This window comes from Calidris pugnax, unplaced genomic scaffold (genome assembly GCF_001431845.1).
Source record: "Calidris pugnax isolate Ruff unplaced genomic scaffold, ASM143184v1 scaffold156, whole genome shotgun sequence".
Taxonomy (NCBI): Eukaryota; Metazoa; Chordata; class Aves; order Charadriiformes; family Scolopacidae; genus Calidris; species Calidris pugnax.
The window spans coordinates 3,477,231-3,492,721 of NW_015090889.1; the positions used below are offsets into that span (position 1 = coordinate 3,477,231).

The window sequence follows — 15,491 nt, forward strand, 5'->3', positions numbered from 1 at the left end:
AAGAAAAAGAGGTATTGTAGGATCCACGGCAGCTTTTATAGTATGACTAGGTATGTATAAAAGTAGTTTGCTTCGTATCAGGTTCTTTGAGATAGAAATGTAATTTCTAAATGACTTTTGGCACACGTCCTTTCTCAGGAGAGGGATTCACTGCTGTCTACCATCCCTGGAGGTGTTCAAAAGACGGGTTGATGTAGTGCTGGGAGATATGGTTTAGTGATGATGCTCCTTGTTTGTTGTGTGGGTGTCTATTTTTGTCAGTTAGGCTGACGGTTGGACAAGATGATCTTTAAGGTCCCTTCCAACCTAGAAGATTCTGTGATTCTGTATTTGCCTCTATGTACCTTGTGCCTCCAAGGCTTTACTTGACCTCCCATCTTAGCCTTTCTTCTTTTGCAATTCAATCTAAATATTTAAACTGTTTTTCTCCTTGCTAATATGCAGCTCTGAGTCAGTAATGGCTCAGCTGGGAGCAGTACACTGGAACTAACCCCTACACCCTGGCTATGATTTGAGAAGCTGGATTTCCCAGTCCTGCCTAGTGAGAAGTGGTGGGTTTGGACGGCGTGCTAGTGCTTCATTTGTTCTTCACAGGCAATTATATGGGTTCCAAATCACAACCTTTTTTTGAACCCACTCAGAGGATATCCATGTAAGTGCTGTTCATGCTGCGAAACATGAACAGTTACGATTTGCATTTTCACATTGCAGGTGAGTCAACCATTTCCCCAATCTGCTTTTAAATGGCATTCTGAGAAAGCAGAAGCCGTGTCCTACTTTCATCTGCACGCACTGTGCATCGACGCCTCTGCTGGCTTCTCCCAGCTTTTATATGGTTCACGGTGCACATGAAGCACTTCTTGTTTTAATCTGCCGTGATAAGGCTGCATCAGTTTGCAGTGATGATGTAAACACAAACGGACTAGTAATTTAACAAAGGCAAAGGTTTTTGAAGGAGTATGTCATGCATTCTTCAGTATGAATTATTTGGTGTTTGAAGTAATACTCTTTGTTGGCATTTCAGAGGGGTCTGTTTTCGTTGACTTTTTAGTGATTTTTTTTTTTTTTTACTTCATTGATGTCAAGCTGTTGCTAGTTTGTTTTCTAGAATGTACTGCCCCTATTTTAAAAAAGCAAAAAGAAACCAACCAAAAATAACTGAAAAACAAAACTGAAAAAAACCCACCCATTATCTGAGATACAGACTGTACATATAACCATGTATACTCTTTTCAGAAAACTGCAAAGATGCTTGTCTCAATTTAAAGAGTCTGTCTTTCCCTCCTTTTCCAATCTGTTACCTTCCTGATTACTTCATTTATTATTTATTAGTTTGCTAGCTTGTCAGCAAGTGTTACTCAGCCACTTACAACTCAAGAAACTGTGACCAGCCTTAAATGTAACTTTCATTTACGTACTGGGTAGTGCTGGTGGCTGTTTACCATATTGATTAACATTTTTCTGTGCTAACATTGATCTCTGATTTAAAATAATCTCCCTGCACCCGGAATATAATATCTTTTTAAATCCCTGCCCTGGATAAGAGCTTCCTTATATGATCTTGGCTTTTTGAAATCTCAAGTGTTTAGTTCAGTAGAACTCAGTACAAGCCAAATCTGCAGGTTAGAGAGCAAGCATTAAATCCAGATGCCTCTATTTTTCTTAAAATTAACTTTTAAAAAAAAAATAAATTTGCTGCATGTCATGAGCTTTCAAAGGGGTTTTGGTGTATATAGGGGAATACAGGGGAATGTTTTTCAAAACCCGAACTTTGCATTGCCTAGATTATAGGAATTTGTGAAAAAGACTTTTTGTTACCCTGCTAGAATTTCTCTGTGGGATACCTGTCAGTTATCTTCACTGGACTTCAGTTTGCTGTCATCCTTCAGAGATTAGTTTAGCTGGGGAAACCTTTCAGAGACTTGGGATGGCTGATGGGCTTGTGCTTTGTTTTACCCAACTCGCCTCTCTCCAGCTTGGAAGTGTTTCCCTGAATAATGTATAGGGAAACCTTTTTAATGTTACCTTTCAAGAATCATGTTAAAAATGAGGAAAAACAGTGTGCTAACCCAACAGCAATGGGGTGGCACTTCTAAGTGTTTCGCTACACATCTCCACTGGGGAGCTTTTGCCATGTCGGCCAGTGCTCCCTCTTGCTTCCCCCACCTCAGCCTCACGTCAGCAAGCTCTACTTAATCCATAATCTCTTACATTTAAATTAGTATCTCGAGTATCAGTATCTTGGCTTTCAACTTTCTAGAAAGCCAAATGTTACTAGGATTTTATGTGTATATGGCAAATACTTAATTTGTTGCAGTTCAGCGGGGCACGTTAGCCTGCTGCTCTGATTCTGTAGCTGTATACTTTGATTCTTCAAATCTGGATTTATTTATTTATTGGTTTGTTTTAACCTAAAATCAAATTTACAGCAATAATTTAGTAAATACCATGGGTAGAATTTTACACACCAGCTGCACAAGTTTTTAATGCTACCTACAGCTGCTGAAAAGCCAGCTGCACTGTTATAAGTTTTTAATGCTACCTACAGCTGCTGAAATTTTTACTTGTCAAAAATCTTGAGGCAAAATCATCTGACTATTAAATACATGATTTGTGCAAACCTGCCTAATGTGACTAAGGAGAACCCATTTTACCAGCAGAAACTACCTGGGCAGTTTCCCATCCGGGCAGTTCCAATTCACTCAAAGTGCTGAAAGCAGAGGCACAGAAAACAAAATCAGTATGGAAAAGTAGCAAACACTGACACTGGTAATTATGAAGGGTTTACAGAGAGCAAAAGAGTAGTTCAGACAGTGCGCCAAGGTTTTTTAATTTTGATAATTGTTAACCTTTCCCATTCTAAAATCATTAAGGTGGTGAAGTTGATTACTAATAATATATCTACTGAAACTGAAGGAATGCTTTCAAAGTTAACTGAAATATCTTTTATTGTTGCTTAAACATATCTGCGTGGATATCTAAACTGATTTGCTGTTCAGTTCTCTGCTGAACATTGTTTTATTAAGATGACTTTTTAAAATCTCTCAAGCAGTCTTAAAATGGATGCCAAAGTAAGTAGATCAAATGTGTTAGAAATTCACATTTTAAAGTTTGCATTTAGACATGCAAGTAACTCGTGTTATAGGAACAGTAGCAAATACAGAGTGTATGCTCATAGTAATTTCCTTTATCTTCCAAAATACTTCTCTGTTACATATAAATATGAATTTATCTCACTCTAGAGTTGTAGAAAATTTCCATTTAACAAATGTGATTCAACATTTTTGCAGTGAAACTGTTTTACCATGTAGTTTTTCTAGTGTTCAATCCTGAGAATGAAATAAAAGTAGAGAAATTCATAGCACAGTGCCTGAAATGCAGAAATAAACTGTAGTGAAACATGAATATCAGTAAAAACCTGACTAGTGCTTGAACCTAGATTTTGCTGTCATCTAATTCGTATGAGTATTACTCTGTGGGGATTTCCAGTGCTTCTGACTGTAGAGAAAACAAAGACAGGGCAAAATGGCTCAGTTGCAACTTGTTAAGAGCTGACCTGAAACAGCACAGCTTGCAAAAATTCCCATACAAGGAAATTGTTGGATTGAAGTCTTTTGGTGAAACGTGTGTGTAAAATGAGCTTTTGGGAGATTTCTGGAACAACAGTGATCTTTAGCACCAGAAAGTAGAGCAGGTTCTCTGGAGTGAACAGTAACATCTGAAATAAGGTTAGGGAAGTGTCCTGCACTGAACATGCTACTTCCTTGCATGGCCCTAAAATGGCATTTTTCAAGCTCACAGTTTTAGGTAATGACCCTATTCCCACATCTTAGGGATTGAACTGCAGCAAATAAAACTTGTGAGCTTGTGGCTTCACTCAAGCACTGGGCTGTTAGCCTGACAACGCTAGAGTGGGAACTCTTCTACACTTGGAAAGTTCATCCTGAGGCTTCTGCCACAGCACTCCCTCTTTCTCACTGTGGTCGTTGGTCTTGAATTTTCTAAGTCAGCTTGACCTCCGTAAACACTATCACTTAATTTCATTTCTGTGTTAATGAAATGCTGGGTCAGATTTATTGTGCCATCGTTAGAAATTATAATCCAGAGTGCTTCTGAAGGTAGGTTTCTACTCTTCAAAGTCTATTTTTATTTCTCTAAAGATTTCTATTTTTTCTGCCATGCTTGTATTGACTTTCTGTTCCTCCTACTTGTCCAAATTCCAATTTCAGCATTAGTTTCCTGAAATATTTTGTCCTTGGTTCCAGAATTTCCATGATTTTAGCAACATGCAACCTATCTACTGTTAATTGTATAATGAGTACAATCATCCATGAAACACTTTTATTTTTTTTTAGTGACCGTGTATTAGGCTATTTTCAGTTCTTGAGAGATTGTGTCATTTCCCTCCCTCCCTCAGATTTAAACTCTACCAGGCTTTCACTAGATCACGTTCTCCACCATTCACCCTTTCTCTCCGTATTTATAGTATATCAGTCTTATTTCGAAATGATTTAAAAATTTAGTATGATATGCTGAGGAAGTGCAGAAATGTAAAGGCTACCTTTTTTTTTTTCTCTGCCTACATGATTATCTAGTTTTCAGGACAGTGACTAAGAATCAAATCTTTTTCTAGAGAAAAATGCCACATTGTCTTCCAATCTGAAATGCTTATAGTAAAAACCTCTGTAGTAGGTTACCTGTTCTCTCAAGAGATACTTGCAAAAAGTTCATTTACTTTTTTAACCCAAATTTCTCTTTATGTTGTCTCTTGCTAAGGCTAGTCTGCATTATAGCCCTGAGGGAGAAATAGGCATGTTTTAAACCTCAGAATTACTGCAAAGTTCTTAGCTTGGCCCAGATGTCTGTCTTTTAAAGGAAAAAGCTCTGATACTGCCAAGTGCACTTCAGCCAAACTTGCTAATTTTCTGGGAACAGCTGTTCTGTCCTCTGGGCTGCTGTCAATCTCTCATTTATTTGAATTCTGCCTTCACAGGTTAAGACAAATAACAGCAACAAGGCTAAAAGATCAGATTGTTCTTTGTTGTTGATCCAAGCTTCTTCCAAGTTGTGTCTTGCCTAATTGCCTCCTGTGACTAAGGGTTCTGTGCTTTTTCCAATTCTGCTTCTGTATTAGTTCCAGCATCTTTGACACACTGAGATCTTTAACTTTTTCCCCTCCTGGCCTTTACTTCAGATTTTGCGAGGCATTTTTCTGATGGTTTCAGCTTTGTACCAGAAGATAGCTTGATCAGCAGTAGGTAACATGACCTAGTTCTACAGTGAATTGCAAAGGCAGATAGTGCCAATGTTCATCATCTGCTCTATCCTGTTTGTGGGGTGAGTTCCCCCTTGTGAGAATCCAGACAAAATTCCTTTATACATATAAACTGATTTACAGCTTCGGCTTGACCTAAATTACCATTGCCAGTCCTTTTTATCCCAGGTTTTTGTTTCCCAGAATTTCAGCTGAAGAAACCTAAGAAACGTTACCATCAACCATTTATATGCTTTTGAGCCTGATCTTGAGGTCCTTTAGACTTTTGTTTTCTTTTCAAAGACTCATTTTGTATTTTCTTACAAAATAAGATGACTATTGTTTTTACAGGTCCGGGTGACTCCCATTTTGTCTGGAAGAAGAACAGACAGAAGATGAAGGCGTGTATCACTGAACAATCTCATACGTTGTTTGATGGCAGAGTGCATGTTCTGAGTTGGGTGAAAGATTCAGTATCAGAAAACACAGAATATAAATGTACATTCATCTCAAAAGTCGGGAACAAAACATCAGAAGTGCACATCACAGTGGAAGATAAAGGTAGGCTGGATGGGACTTTGAGGAACCTGGTCTAGTGGGCAGAGTCCCTGCCCATGGCAGGGGATTGGAACTGGATGATCTTTAAGGTCCCTTCCAACCCAAACCATTCTATGATTCTATGACCCACTTCATCATTATGTAGATATATAATCATCCCAATGTACAATTCTCAGATAGTGCTGGTCAGGATGCATGGACCAAAGAATTTGATACCTGGAGAAGTGCCATCAGCAAACATGACAAGATGATGCAAAACTGGAGGAAAACATGGGTAAGAAGTTTTGGAGAAAGAATTTCCTACAGTGCTTTCTATGTGATGTACTACAGTCCGTTTTATAAATAGCCTTTGATATTTCTGCAACCAAATGTAACAAAAGTATATTTATGTAACAAACCCCATAAAATATATTTATGTACTTGTCATCATTTCAGACCCTCTCAGCAGTAAAATATCTGGTCTATGACACATATTATGGTTATGTCATCTTGCTTCTTCAGTTCATTAATCAAATGCTAATCAATCAGTAGTTCTCATCTTGTCCAAAACATTAAGTCTGTATGTACTGAATATAGTAGATTAACTTCATCCCATCTGTTGCCTAACTGGATTGCAGAGACTACTGGACTACTTAAATCATACTGCCCATCAAAGCTGGCCTTCCTTTAAAAAAAATAACAAAAAACCCCATACTTAGCTTTTAATGTTTTTTTCCAGCAGTTAGAACAAAGATTACTTTTGATAACTTCTGGATATGACACATGTTTATTGCACTTGGAACAGTTAGTATAGGCAACCTTTAAACCCCATTTTAATTTTTGAAGCAATAGTAACACATCATTCTGAACTTCTTCTCCTTCAGGAGAGCTGCAACAAGAAAAACAGCCTCTAATGGATAAAGGAATGAAGAGGCTAAAAGGAGAACTGTATGCAAGCTAGAGTACCCAGTACTCTTAATATTACAGCATTTAAAGAGGTATTTGCAAGTGCTAGTGCTGGCATTAAAATTGATACTAAGCTTGAGGTAGAAGAGGATATCCTTATTGCATCAAAAGATAACTAAATTACATGCTACAAGAAAGGCCACCCATTCCATGTGGGAACTATCTCTGATTTTTTGATGCCAGTTATTTCAGCTTCATGAAGAACAGAAATGGTTTCAGTAAGACTTGTGCTGCTTAAACAATATATGATGACGTATGGCTTCTGTTTTGAGTTCATTAAGCACAACCATTAATTTTGGGCTTGAGGATCTTGGCATACGATGTAGAGATTAAAAATAACATGTGGATCACATTTAAAGACACTTCAACTCCCCCATTTATTTTCTTTTAATGTCTTCAACCTTATACTCTGTTCCCAATGTTTTGAAGAGCATTCCTTTCTGGTGTCAGCGAGCTCATTTGTTCAAACACACTTCCTTTGGTAAGAAAGCTTCTGTACCAAATAAAGAACCTTTGACTAATGCTCAAAATCCTGATACATTACAAAGCACCCAAGTTAAAGCAGACGCTTTAGCTTTTCCAAATTATTCTTCTATATTTGAGAAAATTGTGATAGCTTCAAAAAATTCCATTTTGAATTCTAAGACTACAATTGCATCAAGTTCATCTATTCCTAGAGAACTGCAAACTGAAAATCTGAAGATCTACTTAATCCACAGTGAAATTATCTTACTGCATTGCTGTTCAGAGTTTTGTCCTTCTGCATCTAATAAACAAAAGTATGAGTTCTGTCATTCAAGTGTTCTGTCTTATCTTCTCAATGTTTTTTAACAATATGGAAGTAAAATGGTACCTAAGAATCACTATAGCTTGAGTCCATGGGAACAGCTGCTCCTAGCATAGCAGAAAGCTTTGTATTTATTCCTAAATTATCCCCTAACTGGTAAGACTTAAATTAGATATGACCGAAGAGAATGCTTTCTTCAGTGTAGGAATACAAGACATTCCTTAATGACACTTTTCACACAAGAATGACCGATGTCACGCATACAGGGTGAAAATTCTTATATACAAACCATTTTCCCAATTTTTCACATTGAAAATCATAATATATATAGTATTCTATACAGATTTCCACATAGACTATATATATATATATAGTCTTCTGCACCAATGTTCAAAAGAATTTTTTTCCCCGTTGTGTTTCTCTTATGACAACTTTTATGGCTAGGGGACAACTTATAAAAAGACTCTTCTTGAATCGTCCCTGCTGTATTTGTTCACCAGATTTAGAGTTAAGTTTAGTTCTGCGGTGCTGGGTGGGAAGGCAAGGCTTTATAAGATTAAGGTCTGTGTTTTAGATGAGCATAGATGAGCTTTGCCTTGTCTTTGAAGCAAAGTACTGCTAGTACAAAAAGATTGCCAGATTTTTTGTTTAGATAACTCTGTGAAAAAAACACCTGTATAACAGAATTAGGGAATACAGCTATGACCCCTTATAAGTGATTTTTTTTTTTTGCTGTATTCTTAGAACAGGAAATAACTCCCTAAGACTTTGAACAGACTATAATGGCTCCAAAGTAACTTTTCATGCTCTTCTATAAGACAAAATAGAAAATATGACCCAAACCCCAAAAAACTGTCACTATGATCTTCACCAACTGGTCCCCATTCCATATAGTGACTAGGTTTAGCAGTTTTAGAATTTTAGATGTGTATCAAAGTGGTATAAATAAAGCAGAACTTACCTCTGGATCAAGGATATCTGCTAGCTGAAACCATTCTTTCATCACTGGGATCTTTTAACCTCAATTTTCACTTAAGATTAGAAGAAACTAATACAGAAAGATCATCATTATAACTTGTGACCAACTGTGCATTTCAGCTTAAGGCTGGCCTCCCTTACCAACGTTCTTCCTCAAAATTGACATTTCAAGTATTCATCATTAAGTGCCCCCAAGAAGACTTGAGTCACAGCCACACGTCTTAGAATCAATATATTGTAACAGATTTTAAACAATTTACATTCTACAATTTTTTGAAATTTCAAAATTATTTAAAGTTTTTATATAACTACTAACTTCACCAGGTAGCTACTTTCCAAAGTATTGCTCTACAGATGTTCACTGTGGTGAAGCACTTACAGTCACATTTCAGAGATGCTGGCAGCATCACATAGCATCTATATCATCTTTCAGAACAGCTGACAGATGTTCCATGTGCATCTTCCAATTACCTTCTTTAGGCTTGTCCTCTTATGCCTGCAACTTGTGTGAATAATGGTATTTACATAGGACATTTCCACTAAGATGCTCCACCACCATTATAAGCACATTTTATTTTTAAAATTTTATCTCCTGTGTTTTCCCTTAGATACAAACTGAGACTGACCAAGAACTCTTACATATATACACCAACACAACCTCAGAGTGAAGGAATGAGGAGCCTGTCAGCAAAGAGAAGGTACAGATAGGATAGCAGGATGGCACAGTTTCTGTTCTTCAAGGACCTATGATAAACTAGTCTCAGCAGCAGCAGAAACATCATCACTGTACACTTAATCAACTTTGTAAAACTTCTAAACAAAGTGTTTTCACATCAGGAATTTGAGACCTTTGTAGTCAATGCTCTCTCCATTACAGCAGCTGTATGATCCCAGACAGAAGAGCTAATTGGGAAACTCTGTCATCCAGGCCTTCCATTAACAGTTTCAATCAAGTTTCCTGCCCAGAATTAATTTCTTGCTGACTGGAAGAAAGGGACATTGATGCCAGCCTGCCCACCTAAGTGGGTTTCTTTAGAAGAAAAAAACAAAATCAAACCCACAATCAAACAAAAGCTGAAGTTCTTTAAACAAGAGTTAAAAATAAAAAGCTACTCTCTGTAAGCCCCAATCTTCTGGCTCATGGAATCTCTTCCAAAATAAATTTATCTTTCTAGAAAGTTCTTTTGGGATATTGTATCACTAACAAATCAATGCTAGTCCTTAAAACCATTAAAGTATGCCAAGCTAATTTAAGCGGTATGGGGGTAAGACAATTTGCTGTTGTCATTTACTATAGTAATCAACAAAATACATAGAATGTAAAAGCATTAGCCAGTGGCTCATGTGCTCCAGTGTGTTTTTTACTTAAAGGGATTCAGAACATATATTTCTTAATTTTTTAAATTTTGCTACCCTCTTCCTAGGGAATCATATTAAAAGCCCAACAGGTCTCTATTTACTGATGCTCTTCTGAATTCACTATCGCCATGTCAGCAGTTGCACTCTTTTCCAGTTCCAGTGCATATGGGTTATACTCTTCTTCAAGTTTTCTCTTCCAGATTTTAACTAGGGAATATTAGAGAAAACAAACAAACAAACAAACAAACAAACACAAACAACCGACAAACAAAAAAGTTACTGTATAATACTTGAGGAAAAACTTAAAATGAAAAGTGACACTGATTCTCTACTTCCTCCTCAAAGAAAGTGTTGAGATAAGTTGGCACACGGGCATGTTGGCGTGTACACCACGTGATATCAGATGACACATAAAAGAATAGTTAAGAAGCAATGGGATACATTGAGGTCCAATTTCCAGGTCTCTACTCAAGCAAGCTTAACTCTGAAGACGGATTCAAATTTAAAAAAACTCAGAAATTTTCAAAACTTTCAAAAAAGTTTTAAATTGCCTAGTATCTGTGATTAATGTAATTGTCTGGTGACTATATGAGCAGAGCTAAAGGAATGTGTTTCTAGAAGTAGAAGGCCTTTAAAAAACATGAACAGTTTCAGAATAGGAAGATGCACCTCAGACAGGCTTCAGTACAAAACTTAAGTCCACCATGCTTACATAATAGGCACTTCTAGATAAAAACTTAAAGAGTTTTTTTAACAAATGGAAATATTAAGGAACTCTGTTAAACCTCCTTGGACACAGGAACGAATACCACTTGCCATTGGTGCATTTCAGAGAATAATTTTCTCTAAGACATCTTCAGCAAGAGCTGACCTCAGGTTTATAAAATGAGAGGGGTGGGGGGAATTCACAAAAAAACAGAATTTCCCCCCTTACTAACCACTGAAGTATCAGGTGTCATTTGTTTCAAATGGTAAAACTGAATGGCACTTTGAATGAAAACTGAACCAAAAAGAAGTCAGTAAATACTCACTATAATTTGGTACATCCTCATCAGAGTCCTTGGAAGATGTTTTACCAGTTTCTGATAAGCCATTTTTTTCATATTCAGTGGTTAAGGTGTTGGGTTTGGCTTCTTTTAGTCCTCCTTCAGCTTCTTCCTCTAAAGCTGCTATCATATCTTTGTAGGCCTTCCTGGCTTCTGTTGTCAGTTGCACCATTCTATGAAAATGGTCCTATGAAAACATAAAATATTAGTAGAGATTAAATCATACATTGTTTTAACCTCTCTATGAAAATCTGTAATGAATATTCCTTACTCAGAACATATATGTTCACATATAAAAGTTGAACAGCCAAGTATGTATAAAGAGATGAAAACCAAACCATTTATAAGAATGTCTAAAAACACCAATTCTCTTAAAAAAAAAATAAATTTGGAAAGAGATCTAGATGGAGAAGATGTCAGGAAGAGATGGCCAACTACCTTTTTGAACAGCGCTGAGTGGCTGTACTTCCAAAATCAAATTTTCATATAAGCCACTGATCTGGCATAAAGAGTGTAAGCGTGCAAAAGCAAAGCAAACAAACAAAACCTTAAAATCAGAGTATTTGTTTCCGTCTTACAGGTAAAAAGTAAAGCTAAACAAAAACATGAACCTACATATTCAGCTTACCTGAGCACCATCATAGCTAAAAATCCCCACCACACTCACAGGCACTGCTTTGTTCACACAGCGGCCGAGGGTCTTGCGATTAAGGGCAAAAACAAAGGGGATATTTTGTTCACAGGCGCAGTCGATAATGTTGTGCAGAGTCTCATCCAACCCACCTGAAGCAGACAACAGAATTAGCAAAGAATTACACTAATCAAGCTGATTATAACTAAAGGCCACTGCTGTTAAATGATGGCAAAAAATACCCCACGATTATGGGTGCATTTTGAAACTACAAAAGTTTATAGGAAAAAAATACAAGGATCTCAGTAACAGTGTTTGATCTCCATTTTCAAAGCAGAATTTTACATTTTTTCTTAATTTTTTATTAGGGGAATTCTTAGACTGCTAGTATTCCATATTTTGTTATATGTGTAGTATAGTCTTCCATAGTATTAAAAAGAAGAGCCAGCTTCTAAAAAATTATTTTGAAGTTAGCAGAAAGTAAAGATATTAATTACAACAAATTTTAAATAAACTATAACTGACAACTTATGATCAATCTGTAGCCTAAAAGACTAAACAGCAGGACCTCTTGGGGTGGCACAGCTGGCATCAGTGACTTTGAGAAGATATGTCTTCTCAGCTGTGCTAGTACAATTTTTTGCACAGCTGCACTGCAAATTGATAACTAAACAAATTCTAGTTTCATATAATTTCCCCCACCGCAGATAGTTTTGACTCAGCTCACACTTCAGCTACGCACCAGTAAACAATCTGAAGGAAGGCAGGCATCTATATATGACTGGATTTCAAAGGCTGCTCAAGTACGTTCCTCTGATAATAATACAGGTGCTATTACACGAAGTCTGCTTTATCACCTTTCTTTTATTAAACAAACATACATATTTTTAAACTTACCCTTTGACTTAATCTTTTCACAGTTAGGAGAGATGATAACGCACTTCAGTTTTTTCAGCTTCAGATGTTTCAAAACTTCTCTAAGACCCATAACAAGTCTGCGTTTTATCTTGGCCTTTACTGGGTCCTTCTGATACAAGCGATCTTGGAAACGAACCAGTTCTTTTAAGAGATCTGTCACACAACTGTCAACTTCTTTACTAAGTACCTGGCTGCAATAACTGGAAGAAAGAATTGACTAAATGTTGAACCCCTAAAATTACTAATATATAACACATAAATATATAATATGTAAAATAGAAACAGTTTACCTTCCATTCTACATCTTTGTCTTTTTTTCCATTTCTACTCCACACACACTTGTTATATCATGAAAACACAAATTTACTTAACATTTTTTTCAGTAACTGAGAACTTAAAGAAAGTTTTGTTACTAGTGGTATCTGGCTCCCCTATCAAACAATACTAAAAATAAATACACACACACCCAATAAATCAACATATACGTTTTATATGGATTTGTATATATATGTACGTGTTTTTCCTTGAAACATTTTTCTGAGAACATTTATTTTGACCTATATAAATCAAAGTACCCCAAACAAAGTATAAAATTCTATTATATTTCTTAACACAGAAATCTGGATGAAATTCATCCTCCCCAGGTTCATAGTTTTTGTCTATCATCCTATTTCACTAACCAACCACAGCCTTATTGTGTTCATAAGGGAAGGTTAAAAACAGACGTACTTTGTACTTCTAGTGTTCCCTGGGGAAGATGGGGGTTCCAAATTATTTTTGTCCCCAGATTTTACCCAAAAAATCATTCAGTAAAGAAGGGTCTCAAAGAGAAAAACTAAAGATATCTCAACTGCACAGTCAACAATGTCAACTGGCTAGTCACATTGTTTACATTTTTGCCATTGGGTCTGGCAGAAGAAAACCAAAGTACATGCTAAAAATAAGTAAGGTGTACTACTCTTTTCCTTAAATATTAAGCTGGCACTGCATTTATTTAAAATATACTTTAACAGTAGCTCCTTATCCTTCCTTAGCCTCTAATGAATTTAAAGAATTTCTGACCTTTTTTTTTTCTTTCAAGGAACATGCATTTTGAAGCGAGAATTACAACTATGTACAGGCTATCTGGGTATCATTTCTTTGTGTGTCAGCTTACAGAAAAAGTGAAAAAAATTTAGAACCTTCAGTCTAAACTCTAGTTAGTGTTGCACAGAATGCAACTGAAATATCTTGCTTGAGAAACGCTGTATGTGGTACTGTGGAAAACCAGACATCAATACAATTGATACTTACTCTCTAAACTTCCTACTATGGATTTTTGGAAGATTGGAGGTTAGCTGCTTTGAATTCATAGAACCTTCTGTAGATTCCTTGGTCCCTGTATTTTCCAGAAACCCTTCAGCAACTTGTGTTACAGGAACAGCTATCATGTAAATAAAGATTTTTTTCAATAAAAAGGCAGACCAAAAAGCATTGTGAAGAGACTAACTTGCCAAGTATGTCTTGATGTCTTGAAGAGTCACTACTTCAGTATTACAGCAGTCTGTGGTGGTAGGGGAACAGGTCATACATTTTTTATCTCTTAGTTTTTATTATTATATCTTTTTTTAAACAGATTGCCAAAGAGATGCAGGGACCCTCATTACAACATATAATAAATCCAACAGGCATAAAAGTATGGAACAGTAATCAGAATCCAAATTACTCAACTACATTAACCGTCAGCTTTGGCACACTTTAAAATCTAGATAAGCCCAAACTGAAATTTTAGAAAATCCTGAAGTTACAGTTTTCATTTGGTACACATCTTTGAAAGTACTAAGTACGCTCACTCTCAAATCTCCATTTACATACTTGTCCTGGTTTGAGCAACACAGGACTAATTTATCTTCTAATGCTTGGGAAAATTGCATGTTTAGAAGACTCTAGGGTCTGAATTTGTGAAAATATTTACTTTATAGCCAGCTACGATATGCAGATATCAAGGTCTCAGGGTTTTCAAGTTAGTCAGGTGCAGGATGAAGAGCGAGACCCAGGCATTTGACCCGATCTGGCCAACAGGACTATTTCATACCATGAACATCACATTCAACATAGAAATTAGAAAATTTGCTGTGAAGTTCCCTCTTCCTTGATGGCAGTGGTTCAGAGAACTTACCCCTGTGCCAGACCCCTGAGGCCTTCCCTTCCTCCTGAAGCCGTAGCACTCGCAGTGTCCGACATTTGCTGTGCACTGCTGGGAATGCACAGCTTTCTATGGATAGAATTGGCTGAGTATAATCCTTATAAATTTTATATTGGTATTGGGATCAATATTGGTTCTTTAGTGTTATTTATGTTATCTATCTACTCCTACTCTATTAAATCTGTTTATATTTCAACCCTTGGGTTTCCTTGTTTTTTCCTGATTGCCCTTCTTGGGTGGGGGGCAGTCATCAAGTGATAGAGTAATTGTCCAAAGAAAAATAAATTGTTGTGGGTTTCTCAAACCATACCAATACTCTATGATAACCTTTGAAAGATACCTGCTTGACCTTGCTGTAGAAGCATTTCATCTTCAGTAATATTTTCTGCAGACTGACAAATATTATCTTCATCTTTTGGTACTGTGGTCTGTTCTAACAAGTGTTGCTGTTTTCGTTGTTCTCTTTCTTTCAGAATAATCTAAAAAATATATTTATAAAACCCAAGTCAATTCAATGCCACATACATAACAAATTAGTTTCCCCTACCAAGTGTTTATATACAGACCATAAAGAAGTTTGGCACTACCATTCAAAGTTTACAATATTTTTGTTTTTTTTTTTTTAATTTGCACAAAAAAAAAAAAAAAAAAGAAGGAAAGATAGTTCCTAAACCTACATACAATAGGACATATTCTTTGATTACCAGTGTCTGGATGGAGAAAATAATTACTAAGGATCGATGACAAGAGCAGAACCGAAGTTAAAGTGATTAATTGCTTCAATGCAGAGAAGCAGGTGAAAAAGTCTCTTTATTCTTCAGACCATCACT

At 36.4% G+C, this 15,491-nt stretch overlaps 2 protein-coding genes across 9 annotated transcripts in view; one reads left to right on the plus strand and one right to left on the minus strand.

The window, feature by feature from the left end:
- Nucleotides 1-7,556, plus strand: part of SEMA4D (sema domain, immunoglobulin domain (Ig), transmembrane domain (TM) and short cytoplasmic domain, (semaphorin) 4D) — a 98,470-nt gene extending 90,914 nt beyond the window's left edge. For 2 of the 5 annotated variants that reach the window (XM_014947619.1, XM_014947623.1), the window contains 3 exons: nt 5,606-5,815; nt 5,989-6,086; nt 6,676-7,556. In XM_014947619.1, the coding sequence (XP_014803105.1) occupies nt 5,606-5,815; nt 5,989-6,086; nt 6,676-6,705 (338 nt within the window). In that variant the 3' untranslated portion in view covers nt 6,706-7,556. Of the gene's footprint in view, nt 1-5,605; nt 5,816-5,988; nt 6,623-6,675 lie in introns of those variants that run through there. The other 3 variants (XM_014947618.1, XM_014947620.1, XM_014947622.1) reach the window with 2 other exon arrangements.
- Nucleotides 7,557-7,852: 296 nt separating this feature from the next.
- Nucleotides 7,853-15,491, minus strand: part of SECISBP2 (SECIS binding protein 2) — a 28,481-nt gene continuing 20,842 nt past the window's right edge. For all 4 annotated transcript variants that reach the window (XM_014947626.1, XM_014947627.1, XM_014947624.1 and 1 more), the window contains 6 exons: nt 15,002-15,140; nt 13,770-13,899; nt 12,456-12,676; nt 11,556-11,710; nt 10,913-11,114; nt 7,853-10,088 (listed from right to left, as the gene is read on the minus strand). In XM_014947626.1, coding sequence (XP_014803112.1) covers nt 9,979-10,088; nt 10,913-11,114; nt 11,556-11,710; nt 12,456-12,676; nt 13,770-13,899; nt 15,002-15,140 — 957 coding nt within the window. In that variant the 3' untranslated portion in view covers nt 7,853-9,978. The remainder of the gene's footprint in view (nt 10,089-10,912; nt 11,115-11,555; nt 11,711-12,455; nt 12,677-13,769; nt 13,900-15,001; nt 15,141-15,491) is intronic.